Below are 14,868 nucleotides of genomic sequence, written 5' to 3'. Positions count from 1 at the left end.
TATTTATTATCTGGTCTTTCAAAAAAAAATTAACTGCCAATTTATAGACTATGGTACTCCATTATTTTAGAATAAACCTATATGCATACATCACACCATACATACATTTTCTATGTTTAATTTTATTCCTATACTACTAACATTTGGAATCCTGTATTTTAAACTAAAATGCCTAAATGATGAAGCAAGGTTAGCACTGGCAACTATCCAGTGTATACTTATTTTTATTTCACAGTACAAAGAACAGATGGTTTTTGTGTCAGTTTCAGAACTCTGTTTCCATTGTGGGTTCAACTCCCAACACTCTCTTCTTTGGAATTTAAAATTCAAAATGTAAGTACCAAAGCAATTAAAGAAGAAAAGTCCTACTAAGACATTTGGCTTAAATCCCTTATAAATAAGCTGGGTTTTATCTATTTTTAATTATTAAAGGCACATAAAAGAACTCTGGGATTCCATGAACATTATGAAATAAAATTTTGGTTAATATATTGCTAGCTATACACATTAATAACCAAGAAATTAAAAACAATACTGCATGCATAATATAACCTAAAGTAAAATAATCACAAGGAAGACTCAGATGTTCCTAAAAACTGTATTTAGCTAATCAAATAGAAAAAAATAATTAAATCTTACAAGCAAGAGAAATGTGTTTTTTAAAAAAAGGATGGTATATTTATACAATTGAATTCTAATCAGCAGTAAGAATGAACTACTGATAAATATAAAATGTAAGAACATGGACAGATCTGAAAAACATTATGCTGTGTGAAAAATGCCTGACATCAACTATTACTCAATAGTTCCATGGTGAGAAAACTTCAGAATAGTGCTTAGCCAGGAAGGGGTACAATGGAACTTTCTGGGACAATGGTAATGTTAGGTCTGCACAGGTTACACAGTTGTATGCATTTGTCAAACTTAAACGAATACTTAAGATGTATGTACTTCATTATAAATTTTGTATCAAGAAATATTAGACACTGGTCAATTAAATGCATGCTTAAATATTCATGGAGAAGTACAGTGACATCTGTGGTTTGCTTAAAATAAGACATATACGCACAAAGAATTAATAAATAGAACAGAAAAAAGAACAGAAAGATGGACTGATCCATAATAAAATAACTTGTAAAGTACCAAAAGGATACTGTGTAGTATGGTAACATGTTAATGGTAGTAAAACCTAGATGGAGAGTGTATATTTGTTCACTGTGAAATTCTTACAAATCTGCTGTATGTTTGAGATTTTTCATAGTAAAATGTTAAGGGGTTAAAAACTAAAACAAAACCAATCAACCAAACAACTGTCACCTTATGAGAGTTGATATCAAACAGCTATAATTAAAGGATAAGTAAATAAAGCTCACTAAGTCATAAATTGTAGCCAAAGGTAACATCATTAATCATGCTGGCCGCTTTGCTATGCTTGTTGCCGAGTTACGAGAACACAGTTGTGTGGGACACAGTGAATCATTATTCTTTTCTCAGCCATACATAAATACTGCTGACCAAGAAACCAACCCAAGAAGCACGACAAGCCGAGATGTACCCCCTCACTGACCTTTTGTATACCCACAGACTGACGAATGTTCAGCTTTCTTTTTCTCTGAAAGGTATCCAAGTCCCATAATTGTGCTGTATCAGAAGAAGTAGTGATGGCGTATTTCCCCGACGCATGCACAGAGATGGAAAACACGGATGACTCGTGTCCTCTCATCCAGCTAACGAGCTCCTTGGTGACTGTGGTGAAAAGGAAAATTGTTACTCAGGTGAAACATAATATATCTGTAAGAAATATTACATGGAAACAGTATACATAAACTGATTCAATTGATGGCTAAATATGACACCTGAGGCACCTTTATTAATATCTACAAAAACAGAACTCTGTAGCTAGTTGACAAAGTGTAAGGTGGGACACATTAGTAACGTACATATCACAGATATATCAGGACATGAGGGTGACAAATGGCTTGTGAAGAATAGGCTTGAATGTGATGCTAGTGAGTTTGAGCTTTCTCGACATAATTTTATGTAGAAAAGTAACATGTCTGGGCTGGTTATGGTGGCTCAAGCCTGTAATCCTAGCACTATGGGAGTCCGAGGGGGAACGATCACTTGAGGCCAGGAGTTTGAGACTAGCCTGAGCAAGAGTGAGACCTTGTCTCCCTAAAAACAGAAAAATTAGTCAGGCATAGTTGCTTGAGAGACTGAGGCAGGAGGATCATTCAAGCCCAGGAGTTTGAGGTTGTTCTGAGCTATAATGATGACACTGCGCTCTAGCATACCAAAGTGAGACCCTGTTTCAAAAAACCCCAAAAAGTAAAGTACCCTATCTGGTCTGTGTTTAGAAAGAGCACTGTAATAATCCAAGCAAATGATAAGGAGGGCCTAAACTAAAAAAGCAGCAATAGAGACAAGAAAAAATTCAGGAGTTATGAAGGAGAAATAACAAAAAGCTTAGTAATCAAGTCAGTGCGCTGAGATGAAGGAGGAGTTAAGACTGTAGAGGTTCTGCTTTAGTTATATAAGTGGGGGTGACACTACTAAGTGTGTAAGAAATACGTAAGAAGAAACAGAGTTAGCAGGATGGAGAATAGATAATAAATCTGATTTTTAAAATTGATTGAGATGCTTATGAGTGTAACTAGAGAAAAGAGTTTAATAGGGAAAACACCAGAAACTATTCATGATAATGACCATTGGGTGGAGAAATTATAGGTCATTTTAATTTTCTCTTTACACTTTTCTAAATGTTTTCAAGTTTTCAATGGTAGGTGTATTTTACTTTTATGATCAGAACTTTTCCTCCAGAAAGACTGAATTGAGGACAATTGTCAAAAAGCAAAATATAAGCCTTCAAAACATTAAGATACAAAGTAGGTCAAAACTGAAGCTGGAGGGAACAGACAAATCCCTCAGGGAAACAGTAGTGATGTCCAAACACCAGTCTAAAACCGGCATTACTTAATGATCTATGTTTCATTGCTCTGCAGTGAAATGAGAAAAATAACAATACTATAGTAAGTTCTTCATAAAGTCAAATTTAAAGTACTATCTTCTAATCTAGTATCATATCCCTCCAAGTTTCTTTATGTTAGGGAAAAAATTCCTTGTTTTATGAAATTATATATATTTTTTCAATGTCAATTAGCAAAATTAAAAGCTAACAAACCATGTAGGTTCCTCTACTTCTTTTTAAATCAGGTTAAAAATCCTTACAACCAGTGATAGAATCCAGAAGAGACTACTAAGAAGAAGCTCAAAGATAGGAGGAGAAAGGAGAGAAGTAACAGAGAGAAAGATTCTTAGAGACCTAATGGCTTTATTAAAGGCACTAGTAAGTAGGATGAAAGGTATGAAGGGGATTTAAAGAACCTGAGGTTACTAAAGGCCTTGGAGATGGAAGTCACAGTAATGTGGGTCAGGGAGCTAGAGTCAGAATTCCGAAATGGATGCTGTGAGGAAGCAGGATTTGGCAGAGAAGGTAAAGTAAGGGAGGTGGCGAGGGAGCTAGGGAGGCAGAGATGGCATCTGGGGAAGGGGCTTCAGTGGGAGAGGGTCAGTAAGACAGAAAAGGCTGGAGATACGGAAGTAGGAAGAAGAGAATGGTGGAATCAAAGGAACGCAATCACAGGTGAATATGAAGACTTAGTTTTTCAGAAATTTTGTCATAGCGCTGTTTGTAATACCAAAAATTGGAAACACTTTAAAAGTCCAACAATAGAGAACAGGTTAAATAATTATGCTATTGTAAACATCTATACAGTAGAATTTAGGTACTGGTTTTATATATACCATATGAATTTTTAATGAGGTGAAAATGATTCCACAAAACAATATAAACAGAATATTATTAGAATATTTTTAAAAAGTATGTATGTAGGACACAGACATCATGAAAACACCAGCTGTGTCCCTGGACTTTACTGATGGCCACCTTTTCTTCTTTGTAAATAGAACAAGAGTGCAATACAGTGATAAAGAGCAGGGATCCTGCAGCCAGACCACCCCGCCTGGAATCCTGCCTCCACTGCTCATAAACTGCAGGACCTGGGTCAAGTTTCCTTTGTGCCTCAGTTTCCTCACTTCCAAAATGGGGATAATAACAGTATCCATCTCCATGGGTTATTATGATGAGTAACATTAATCAATATGCAAAAAGTCATACATCAGTCCCTAGCAAAGAGTAGATACTGTATAAGTATTAACTATCAGTATTATTACAATTATTTATACATCTTTCTAAATATTACAACACATTGATTACTTAATAAGAAAAAATATAGTTGAGAAACCTCTTTAAGAGGCTTAATCTATAGAATTCTATATTCTCAATTTAAAAAAAATAACATGGTATAGAATAAACAGGTTATATATTTTTTAAGTGTCACTGTACCGGTTTAGTAAGGAATTTGGCCTTTAAAGTAAAGTCTGACCTCTACCTAGGCTTCTGGGAAGTAACCTCTAAACCCCCAGACTTTCCCAAGTGATAGGAGTCTATTCCTGTTGGGTCCCTCACATCATGCCAGATAGATTTTGCTAGGAAGACTCAGGGTGGGAGATAGCTACATCAGAAAAACCAGAAAGATTAGAAGGTTGGGGGCTCTGGGTAAGACGGTATCATCCTAACTTCTCAGGAAAAGAGAAGGGCTGGAAATTGAGTTCAACCATGTGGGCATTAATTCAAGCAACTATGCCTATGTAACAGTGCCTCAATGAAAGCTCTTTACACTGAAGGCTGGGTGAACTTCCTGGGTCAACATACTTTTTGCAGACTGCCATACACTGATGCTGCCAGGTGGGGGTGGGGGTTTACCTGGTAGGGTAACACTTCCCTTTGGGAAGCCTCCCAGATTCCACCCTATGGTCTCTTCCTTTGGCTAGTTCTAATTCGTATTCTTTTACTATATTAAAACTATAATCATAAGTATAGTTGTTTTCTGAGTTCTATGAGTTGTTCTAGTGAATTATCAAATCTGAGGATAGTTGGGAACCCTGAATATATAACCAGATCTCAAGCAAGGATGGTTCTGGATGCTTGAGCTTACAGCTGGTATCTTTTTTTTTTTTTTTTTAGAGACAGAGTCTCACTTTGTCACTCTCAGTAGAGTGCGATGACATCACAGCTCACAGCAATCTCCAGCTCTTGGGCTTAGGCGATTCTCTTGCCTTAGCCTCCCAAGAAGCTGGGACTACAGGTGCCCACCACAACGCCCAGCTATTTTTTTGTTGCAAAAAAACAAAAAATGACTACCCTTCACCCTCGGTATATGGGGCCAGTGCTGTACTTACTGAACCACAGGCGCTGCCTGCAGCTGGTATCTTAAGTAAGGGTAGTCATGTGGACTATACCCTCAAACTGTATAGCAGGCATCCTCAAACTTTTTAAACAGGGGGCCAATTCACTGTCCCTCAGACCGTTGGAGGGCTGGACTATAGTTTAAAAAAAAAAAAAAAAACTATGAACAAATTCCTAAGCACACTGCACATCTTATTTTGAAGTAAAAAACAAAACGGGAACAAATACAATTCACACCGCTTCATGTGGCCCGCAGGCCGCAGTTTGAGGATGCCTGCTGTATAGCCTGGCGAACTTGTTGTAGATTTTCAGTCTGTATTTTACTCTGCTTCAAGAGACAAATAGGAGAACTTCTTACCTGTATCAAAACATTTAATAGAATGATCAGCTAATGCCACTAGGAATTCAGATTTCCTACGAAGATTAAAGGCCAGAGCCGTGCACGCTTGTCCTGTTCGCTGAGCAAGATTAAACCTATTAAGAAATCATTGCATTAGTATCAGAATTTCTTCTACTAATCATAAATTTCATGTTGGAAAAGTCCTTATAGGTGAAAAACATAAAACCTAGAAAAATGAGCTACCATCTAGTAAGCAAAAAATAGATCACAAAGCGTGATCTATGGGAAGTCATTGTAAGTTTTTGGGATAGCAAATCACAATTAGGTATGTCTTTTAGGAAGACATAGGAAAACGATGGTGGCAGAAATGGCAAATGGACGGAGAGATAAGGAAGAAAAGGAGATCATTAAGAAAGCTACTATAGACTGGGCATGGTGGCTCATGACTGTAATGCTAGTACTTTGGGAGGCCAGGAGTTCAAGACCAGCCTGAACAAAAGTGAAACCTCATCTCTACAAAAAATAGAAAACTCAGCCAGCAATCATGGCTTGAGTCCAGGAATTTAAGGTTGCAGTTGAACTATGAGCTATGATGATGCTATAGCACTCTAGCCTGGAAGACAGAGTGAGATTCTGCCTCAAAAGGGAAAAAAACCTACAACAAAGAATCTCAATTAGAAATACAGGTATAAATCAGGAAAAAAAAAAAAATAACAAATAGGGGTTTCAGAAGTTAAGGATAAAGAGATTTGGTATGCATTAAACACAGAGTGAAGAAGATAATAAGGAATCGCTCATGTATAAATGATGATTAAATAAAATAATACAAGTTAAGCACTTAACAAAGTACTCAGCACATAGCTAGCTAGAGTTTAATTTGTAAAAAGTTGGGGCTAGGCATAGTGGCTTGTGACTATAATCCTAGCACTTTGGAAGACTGAAGTGGAAGGATTACTTGAGCCCAAGAGTTTGACACCCACCTAAACAACATAAGGAAACCCTGTCTTTAGAAAAAAAATAAAAACAGTTATCTGGGTGTGGTGGCACACACCTGTAGTCCCAACTACTCAGGAGGCTGAGGCAAGAGGATTCCTTGACCCCAGGAGTTGGAGGTTGCAGTGAGCTATCATGATGCCACTTTACTCTAGCCTGGGTAACAGAGCAAGACCTGGTCTCAAAAAATAAATTAATTAATTAAGCTTTTGAGCTTAAGCAAAAGAAGGACAAGTTTGGAGATAGGAAAAGTCTGGTTTTAAACATGTTGAGTTTAAGGTCCTTGTAAAATATTTAGAGCCATGATGTCCAAAAGGTAATGTGGGCAACATGTATAACATTTTCTAGGAACCACATTAAAAAAACCAAAAAAAAACAGGTGGAAAACAAAAACAAAACAGGTGAAATTAATCTTAACATACTTTATTAACTATTATCATTTCATAACGTCCAACGTTTAATCGATACAAAATAATTGAGATATTTTATATATTTTTAATATTCAGACACTGAAATTCAGTGGGTATTTCAATTTTATACTTGCACTGTATCTTGATTTGGACTAGTCACCTTTCAAACACTCAAGAACCACATGTAGCTAGTGGCTAGAAAAGATTTCTAGTAGGTAAGAGAAGCAGATCTGAGTCAACAGTGTTTACAGCAGCTGAGATTGAGGCTTCATGGTGATGCGATTATGAAAGAAGAGTACTTGAAATATGGAAGAAAGCCAGCCAAGGTCAGATGGCCCAGGAAGCACAAGGTTAAAGGGGCAGGCAGTGAAAGAAGAGTTGACAAAACAAGAGAAAAACAAACAAACAAACAAACAAACAAAAAACGATCAGAGAGAAAATAAGGCAGAGTGAAGCCAAACAAAAAGAATTTCAGGGGGAAGAGACAAGAGTATTTAGTTCTTTAGTAAAAGCAGTATTGAAAAGAGACCTCTGGAGTGGGCAGTTAGCACGGTTTGAGAGAGACCAGAGAGTGAGCCTGGTAATCAAGTCTGAAGTCAAGTCTCAGCTCTGCCACTTACTGCTCAGCTATGAATGTTTCTAGTGAAGGGTAGCAGAACATGCCAAACCAAAATATGCCACTTTGGCATAAGGATTATTTTGAGCTGAAATCAACTGAAAAGAAGTAGATATAAGAAAAGCTTTCTGGGGGCGGCGCCTGTGGCTCAGTCAGTGAGGCGCCGGCCCCATATACTGAGGGTGGCAGGTTCAAACCCGGCCCCGGCCAAACTGCAACCAAAAAATAGCCGGGCGTTGTGGCGAGTGCCTGTAGTCCCAGCTACTTGGGAGGCTGAGGCAAGAGACTCCCTTAAGCCCAGGAGTTGGAGGTTGCTGTGAGCTGTGTGAGGCCACGGCACTCTACCGAGGGCCATAAAGTGAGACTCTGTCTCTACCAAAAAAAAAAAAAGAAAAGCTTTCTGTCTTCCCCATATTTGTCTAAAAGTTCACATAAGTTTGCATAAATTCACATAAAGTCCCTCCTCCCCTCTCTACCAGAAAGGACAAAAGGTGATCAAGGGAGAGGACTTGTATCATCCAGGAGATGGCACCAGAGAAATCTACATAATTAGCCTTTACCTACTATTAGTTTCCCATATATTTGCTTTCCCACAGTATACTGCCCATAAAGACTCAAGGTCCTTTTCCTTTGTCTTGTCACTTGTTATCTTCTTGTTGAAGATACCTTATAAACCGGAGTCTAAGCCACTTCTCTGAGTTACTAATTTCTGAGTACTCTCATATGGAATGATACAAGTTAATAACTTGTTTGTTTTCCCCTTATTAATGTGACTTTTGTTACAATGACCCCAGTTGAGAAGAGTAGAGGGAAAATTATTTTTTGTCCCCTATAGTAGATATCGAAAATGGACAGTGGACAAGATAGAAAGGAACTTCATGGTGCAAAATTGCTATAGAAAATAGAAATCAGCATTGAAGAAATTAAGATCACCAATTTTTATGAATAAGATAACAAAGAGGTATGGATGGTTGAACTTATAGATATACACAAGGCTGTGATAGGGGAGGAGGAAGGGAAGGTTTAAGGTGTCTGTTTTCTCATAAATTAGGAGGCATGGCAGTCGGAATAAGAGGAGGTCCAGTCCAAGAAGACAAGAAAATTAGTAAAGGTTTGTAATACTTGGTGGAGAATGGGAAAAACAAAGTGCTAAGAATCACTGACATTGGAATCGATTTAACAATTATTTTTTATATTATTTAGGAGTACAGCAAGAGATAGTTGTAAAGATTTAAGACTGGGAATTGGCAAAGTAGGCTACTGCAAGAACAAAGAAGAATTGGGACCATTACTTCTTTGGTAAAGGAGAAAAAACAATGACTAACAGATTTCTACCTAATAAATCACAGATAAGTAAATCCTGTATGATCTCTTCTTTTCTTTTTTTTTTTTTGGCCAGGGCTGGGTTTGAACCCTCAACCTCCCTCCGGCATATGGGGCTGGTGCCCTACCCTCTGAGCCACAGGCACCGCCCTATCTCTTCTTTTCTTGAACTACTTGAGAATAAATTACCAAGACCATGTTTCCTACAAACAAGAAAACCTTCCTGTATAATAACCACAGTATGGCTATCAGAATCAAGAAACTACATTTATTTATCACCACCATTTAATTTTGAAAGCCCAAATTTTGCCAATTATCCCAATAATGCCCTCTATAGCAAAAGAATCAGTCCAGGTACATGACTGTGTCTTGTCTCTTTAAACTCCCTTATTCTGGAAGTTCAGTCTTTATCCAACTTTCATGACCTTGACCCTTGTGAAGAACAAAGGACAGTTTTGTTATTGAATGCCCTTAATTTAGCTTTGTCTGATGATTCTACCAATTATATTCAAGTTATATATTCTACCAATAACGCAGAAATGACACAGTGTTCTTTTCACTTCATCCTATCGCGTGGCACCAAATTTTGATACATTCTGCTACTGGTTCTATTAACTTTAGTCATTTTATTACAGTAGTGTTACCAAGCTTCTTCACTGTATTACTACTCTTTTTTCTTTTATAATTAATAAGTACTCTGTAGGGAGATACTTTGTAACTGTGCAATATCCCATTCTTCATTAAACAATTCGTCTGTTTGATCAAAACATGAACTCATGGATTTCAATTTTATTCAATGGAGTATGACCAATCTATCATCATTATTTATCCATTTAAAAAATCATTACTTGTTTCGATGCTCAAATTATCTCCAGTATGGCCAGAAGAATGAAACCCCTTTAAGCTGGCATCTATGTTCTTTTGACATATCCCCATCATTCTTTGAACAGTTCTTTCTTTCTGGCTACAAAATGTTATAGGCTCGTCCTGTACTTTCCCTGACCCCATTCTGAAACTGGCCATTTTAGATCCCAGAAGTCTTTCAGTAGGAAGGTACTATGCAGAAAACAAAAAGCTGGATACCAGCTATATTCATTGCTATCGGCATGTTGTTGCTCCCAGGCCTTCACTAGACACAGCTAGGGAATATATGTACATGTGTTTGTATATCCCCTGGTTTATTTCTGTATCTTCAAAACCAGTAGTTCGCACTGGTATATCTAGTTCCAAACCAGTATCACAGTGTTCATTCTGGTGATCAAACCTCCCATATTAAACTGACTTCCCACCACCCCATCTCCCATATAGACTGTCTTGCTGGGCCGCTGTAGCTCTCCCTCCCACCTAGCCTCATTTTTTGGACCTTGATGAAACCCACCTAACTGCTTTTGGACTAAATTGTTCCATAAGGGGGGAAAAGAGGAAGAATGAAAATCAAATTCTTTAAAATTCTTAGATCTACTACACTGTAACAATAATGTACAAAAGAAACGATTCTCTTTCTAAATTGCCTAATAAAGTAATGGAAATGAAGTGATAAATTAGTAATAACAATCTACTAGAGATACTTTTAAAATCCGTGCTTTAAATCTTTAAAAAGAAGCCATGTTGTCTATCCTTTCCCACTTCCTTCCTTCAGCACTTATAATGGTGTTCACCGAGTATCTAAAATATAGAACTTAATAAATCTTTCTGAATGAATAATAAATAGTAAGTACGAAAATACTCAGTGAATTAACAACTTTGTAAATAAAGTAAATATCAAAGTAACTGCTTACCTATTTGCATATAAGTCAAAAACATAAACATTTCCTTGATGGTCCCCAGCAATTAAGGAATCACCTGAGCCATCAAAAGCCACATTCAAAAACCGCAAAACTTTTGGATAGTAATCGGATGTGTTGTGAACAATGTTCACTATAATTCTGTCAAAGAAAAAAATAACAAACATTAATTCTACATTAAGCTGGGCAAAGTAGCTCACACCTATAACCCTAGGACTCTGGGAGGCTAAGGTAGAAGGATCCCTTGAACTCAGGAGTTCAAGACCAGGATGAGAAGAATGAGATTCTGTCTCTAATAAAAATAGAAAAATTAGCTGGGCATTGTAGTAAGCAGCTGTAGTCCCAGCTACTCAGGAGGCCGAGGCAGGAAGATCACTTGAACCCAGAAGTTTGAGGTTGCTATGAGCAAGGCTGATGCCACAGCACTCTAGCCTGGGAATAGAGAGGGACTCTGTGTGGAGGCCAGGGGAGGTGGGTAGAGGATGTTCCAAAGTATATGAAGTGTGCTTGAATTTTACTTTCATTTCTAATATATGTACCTATATTATATTATATATTATATATCTAATGTTTGTACCTATATGATATATATTACATATATTGTAATATATGTAAATATATCATTTCTAATATAATACCCTGGCAGCTAAGCTCTGTAAGGACAGGACCAGCATCTGACCTACAACACCCAGAAGGCATTCAAAACATGCCTGCTGAATGAATGCATTAAGAAATCATTCTTTAAAACCCACATTAATCATACTTCTATCAAAAGATTAAGAAAGGAAGCTTATTTTTCAGTATTATTCCATAGAATATATGTAATGATTAAAAGCTAAATGAAAATGAAAACATTCTAACCTTAGGTTCTAAATAGCTGATACAGACACATAATTAAAAAAAGAAAAAATGGCAAGGGAAAAGAAAAACTTACACACAGGGGGAAAAAGATGAACATGGCCAAATATATACATATTTTTGAAACAGAGTCTCACTTTGTCACCTTTGGTACAATGCCATGGTATCATAGCTCACAGCAACCTCAAACTCTTGGACTCAAGTGATCCTTTTGCCTCAGCCTCCCAAGTAGCTCAGACTACAGGTGCCTGCCACAATGCCTAGCTAGTTTTTCTATTTTTCAGTAGAGACAGGGTCTCACTCTTGCTCCTATTGATCTCAAACTCCTGAGCTCAGGCAATCCACCTGTCTCATCCTCCCAGAGTGATGGCCAAATATTAATAACAGTTGTCTGTATGTTATAGGAATATCGCCTTTCCCCCTTCTTTCTACTTTTCTATATTTTATATATATTCTTAAATAATCATGTACATGTTAATAAGACGAAAGACAAACTTTATTAAAAATACAAAGCTATATCTGTCTAAAGTTACTATTTTTTGAGAGAAAGATCATATGCCAAATATCCATTGAAAGAAACATATTTTATAAAATTTGTGTCATAAAATAACTAACTTCTTAAACTCCTTAAAATAATGTATGTCAGCCAGGTGGGGTGGCTCATGCCTATAATTCCAGCTCTTTGAGAGGTCAAGGTAGGAGCATCTCTTGAGCTCAGGAGTTCAAAAACACCAGAAACAAAAGCAATTCATGTAACCAAAACATTTGTACCACCATAATATTCTGAAATAAAATAAACTTTGTCATTTTGCTGATTAAAAAAAAATACCTGATGTAGTGATGGTATTTATAAACTCCAGATTTTGGAATGAAAAACTTGAAGAATCCCCATTTAGACAATTTTTTATTCAATGGAATTTCTGAGACAGTATGTTGATAAAGGGGAGTGACACCAACCAGAAACCAAATAAGCTGCTGGCAGAATGTCTAACATCGTGTTTTGGGCATACGTAGTAGCCAATTAAAGTCTGTTGGTTTGTGGAGAAGCAATCAAAAGATAAACTGAAAAAATCACAAGAACAAGAAACACACTGAAACATGAACTCAAGCGATGCAGCAAAGTCCGTGAAATTCTAGGGAATTAGAAACAATAAGATCACTCTGTGTGCAGCAATCGGGACCCAAATGGCACCAGTTTGGAGCAAAGGCTTCCAATGAAGTCACAGAAGTGAAGCAGAGGCTCACATACGTCAGACAACTGGGAATATTTGAAGGCCTCCCTACAACGCAGAATGTAACCCCTCCTCCTAACATACACGCCATTATGTAAACTTAAGGGACCGGAAGTTTTTGTTCTATTGCAGTCTCCAGAACTTAGAAGCATGCTTGGCAAACCGTAGGCGCTCAACCAACAGTTGGCGAATGCACGCGTGTCTGACTACACACAAGAATAAAGACGAATAAACTGCGGCCTTCAGAAGGGGTAGATGTGTTCTCTCTCACCCCGCAGCCCCCTTAAGAGTCCAGCTGCAAGTGCTAAACATTTACTGAGCATCTACTATGTGCCAAGCATACTACAAGGGTGCAGTAGTATTAATTAAAGAAGAAAGCCTCCTGGCACTCACCGAGAAGCGCAAATCCTCGTGCATAAATCTGAGAACCCCCTGCATCCCTTCCGGAGACTGCCCCTCAAACGCCTCTCCACCGACGCGGACCCCGCCCCTCGCAGGCCTCCATCCCCATCCACACCCGCGCCCTCCCGCCCTGGCCTTTACCCATCCCGAGTGGTTGGGGACGGCTTGCGATGCCATATCTTGCCGCTCTCCTTGTTGCCCAGGTCCGTGCTCTGCATGTCGAGGTCCAGCAGCACCACCCCGGGCCTGGTGGGTAACCGTCCGGCACCTTCCCAGCAGGCCCCGCGCTCCGGCCCGGGAAATTTGAGCGGCGTCCAGGGCTGCCTGGGTCTCCAGGCGCAACGTACGAACCACGCGCAGGAAGCCGCTTTACATTTATAGCCAATTAGAAGGCATATTTCTCTCAAACTCGCCCAGGCGACCCCTCCCGCTCGGGACCGCGGAATCCGTAAAAGACCTCTTAGACTCCGCCCCCGGCAGACGCAAAGCCTTCTGGGAATCGTAGTTTTCCTACGGTGGCTTGTGTGTAGAAAGAATCGGCTTGGGAATTCTGCGCTCTGGGGCGCTCGCGGAGTTTTAGGCTCCCACCAGAGACAAGCAAGGTGATTTTCTTCTGTGATCTCTCCTTTCTGTTTTAAATTGTGTTTAGGGATTGAGGGATTGTATAGAGAAAACTAATAGAGAAGCAAGGAGTCAAATGTATTGAGAACTGAAGGGTTTCTTTTATAGAACTTTCAGGCACGAAAGAACATTAACGATGGAATAGTCCATTCTTCTTGACCTTTTCAATACCCTCATTTTTTTAAGTTTCGTAATCTGAAAAAATGCTCTAGCGTTGTGGTGTCCAGTTCACTTACCACAGCCCAGGAAAGCAAAAATATCATCGAGTTCATTTTTGCGAAATTCACTTAGCTCTTCTGTAGGGCTTATTAAGTATTGGCATTTTTTTTACGTGCTTTATGAATGGATTAACTTATTTAATGCTTGTAGCAAATTTACCAGTTAGGTAGTACTATTAAGCCCATTTTTAGTCCTCTGGGAGGTTGTGCGTTCGTTTCTTGAGGCTGCCCTAGTAATTACCTCAAATTTGGTGGCACAAAACAACAGAAATTTATTCTCTTGAAGTTCCAGGGGCCATAAGTCAGAAATCAAGGTGTTGGCAAGATTCCCTTCCTTGTCTATTCCTGTTTCTGCTGGTTGCTGGCTTTCTTGACTTGTGATCACATCACTCCATTCTCTGCTTCCTGCTTCCATCTTCCCATGGCCTTTTTTGGGATATGTCTTCTCCATCTGTATCAAATCTCTCAGTGTGTATGTGTGTGCGTGTGCGCGTCTCTCTCTCTCTCTCTTATTTTTAGAGATGAGATCTCGCTCTCACTCAAGCTGCTCTCAAACTCCCGAGCTCAAATGATCGTCCTGCTTCAGCCTCCCAAATTGTTAAGATTATAGACATGAGCCACTGTGCTCAGCCTTCTCTCTTTGAAAAGACAGGAAGGTCTCACTCTGTTGTTCAGGCTGTAGTATGGAGGAACTGGAGGAACAAACATACCTCACTGTAGCCTCCAAGTCCTATGAGATGTCCCTTCTGCCTCAGCCTCTAGA

At 38.6% G+C, this 14,868-nt stretch overlaps 1 protein-coding gene across 4 annotated transcripts in view; it reads right to left on the bottom strand.

Moving 5' to 3' along the window:
* TBC1D31 (TBC1 domain family member 31) overlaps positions 1-13,663 on the bottom strand; it is a 77,160-nt gene extending 63,497 nt beyond the window's left edge. For 2 of the 4 annotated variants that reach the window (XR_008373951.1, XM_053559647.1), the window contains exons 1-4: positions 13,408-13,663; positions 10,769-10,915; positions 5,667-5,782; positions 1,568-1,746 (exon numbers count right to left, since the gene is read on the bottom strand). Coding sequence is in view for 3 of the 4 variants with exons in the window: in XM_053559647.1 (XP_053415622.1) it covers positions 1,568-1,746; positions 5,667-5,782; positions 10,769-10,915; positions 13,408-13,484 (519 nt within the window). In the remaining variant the exon portion in view is untranslated. Of the gene's footprint in view, positions 1-1,567; positions 1,747-5,666; positions 5,783-10,768; positions 10,916-12,589; positions 12,695-13,407 lie in introns of all 4 variants that reach the window. The other 2 variants (XM_053559649.1, XM_053559648.1) reach the window with 2 other exon arrangements.
* Between the last annotated feature and the right edge of the window lie 1,205 nt (positions 13,664-14,868).

This window comes from Nycticebus coucang, chromosome 13, assembly GCF_027406575.1.
Source record: "Nycticebus coucang isolate mNycCou1 chromosome 13, mNycCou1.pri, whole genome shotgun sequence".
Taxonomy (NCBI): Eukaryota; Metazoa; Chordata; class Mammalia; order Primates; family Lorisidae; genus Nycticebus; species Nycticebus coucang.
Note: the sequence above shows the minus strand (reverse complement) of the source record. Positions and strands in the feature narration are given on the sequence as shown.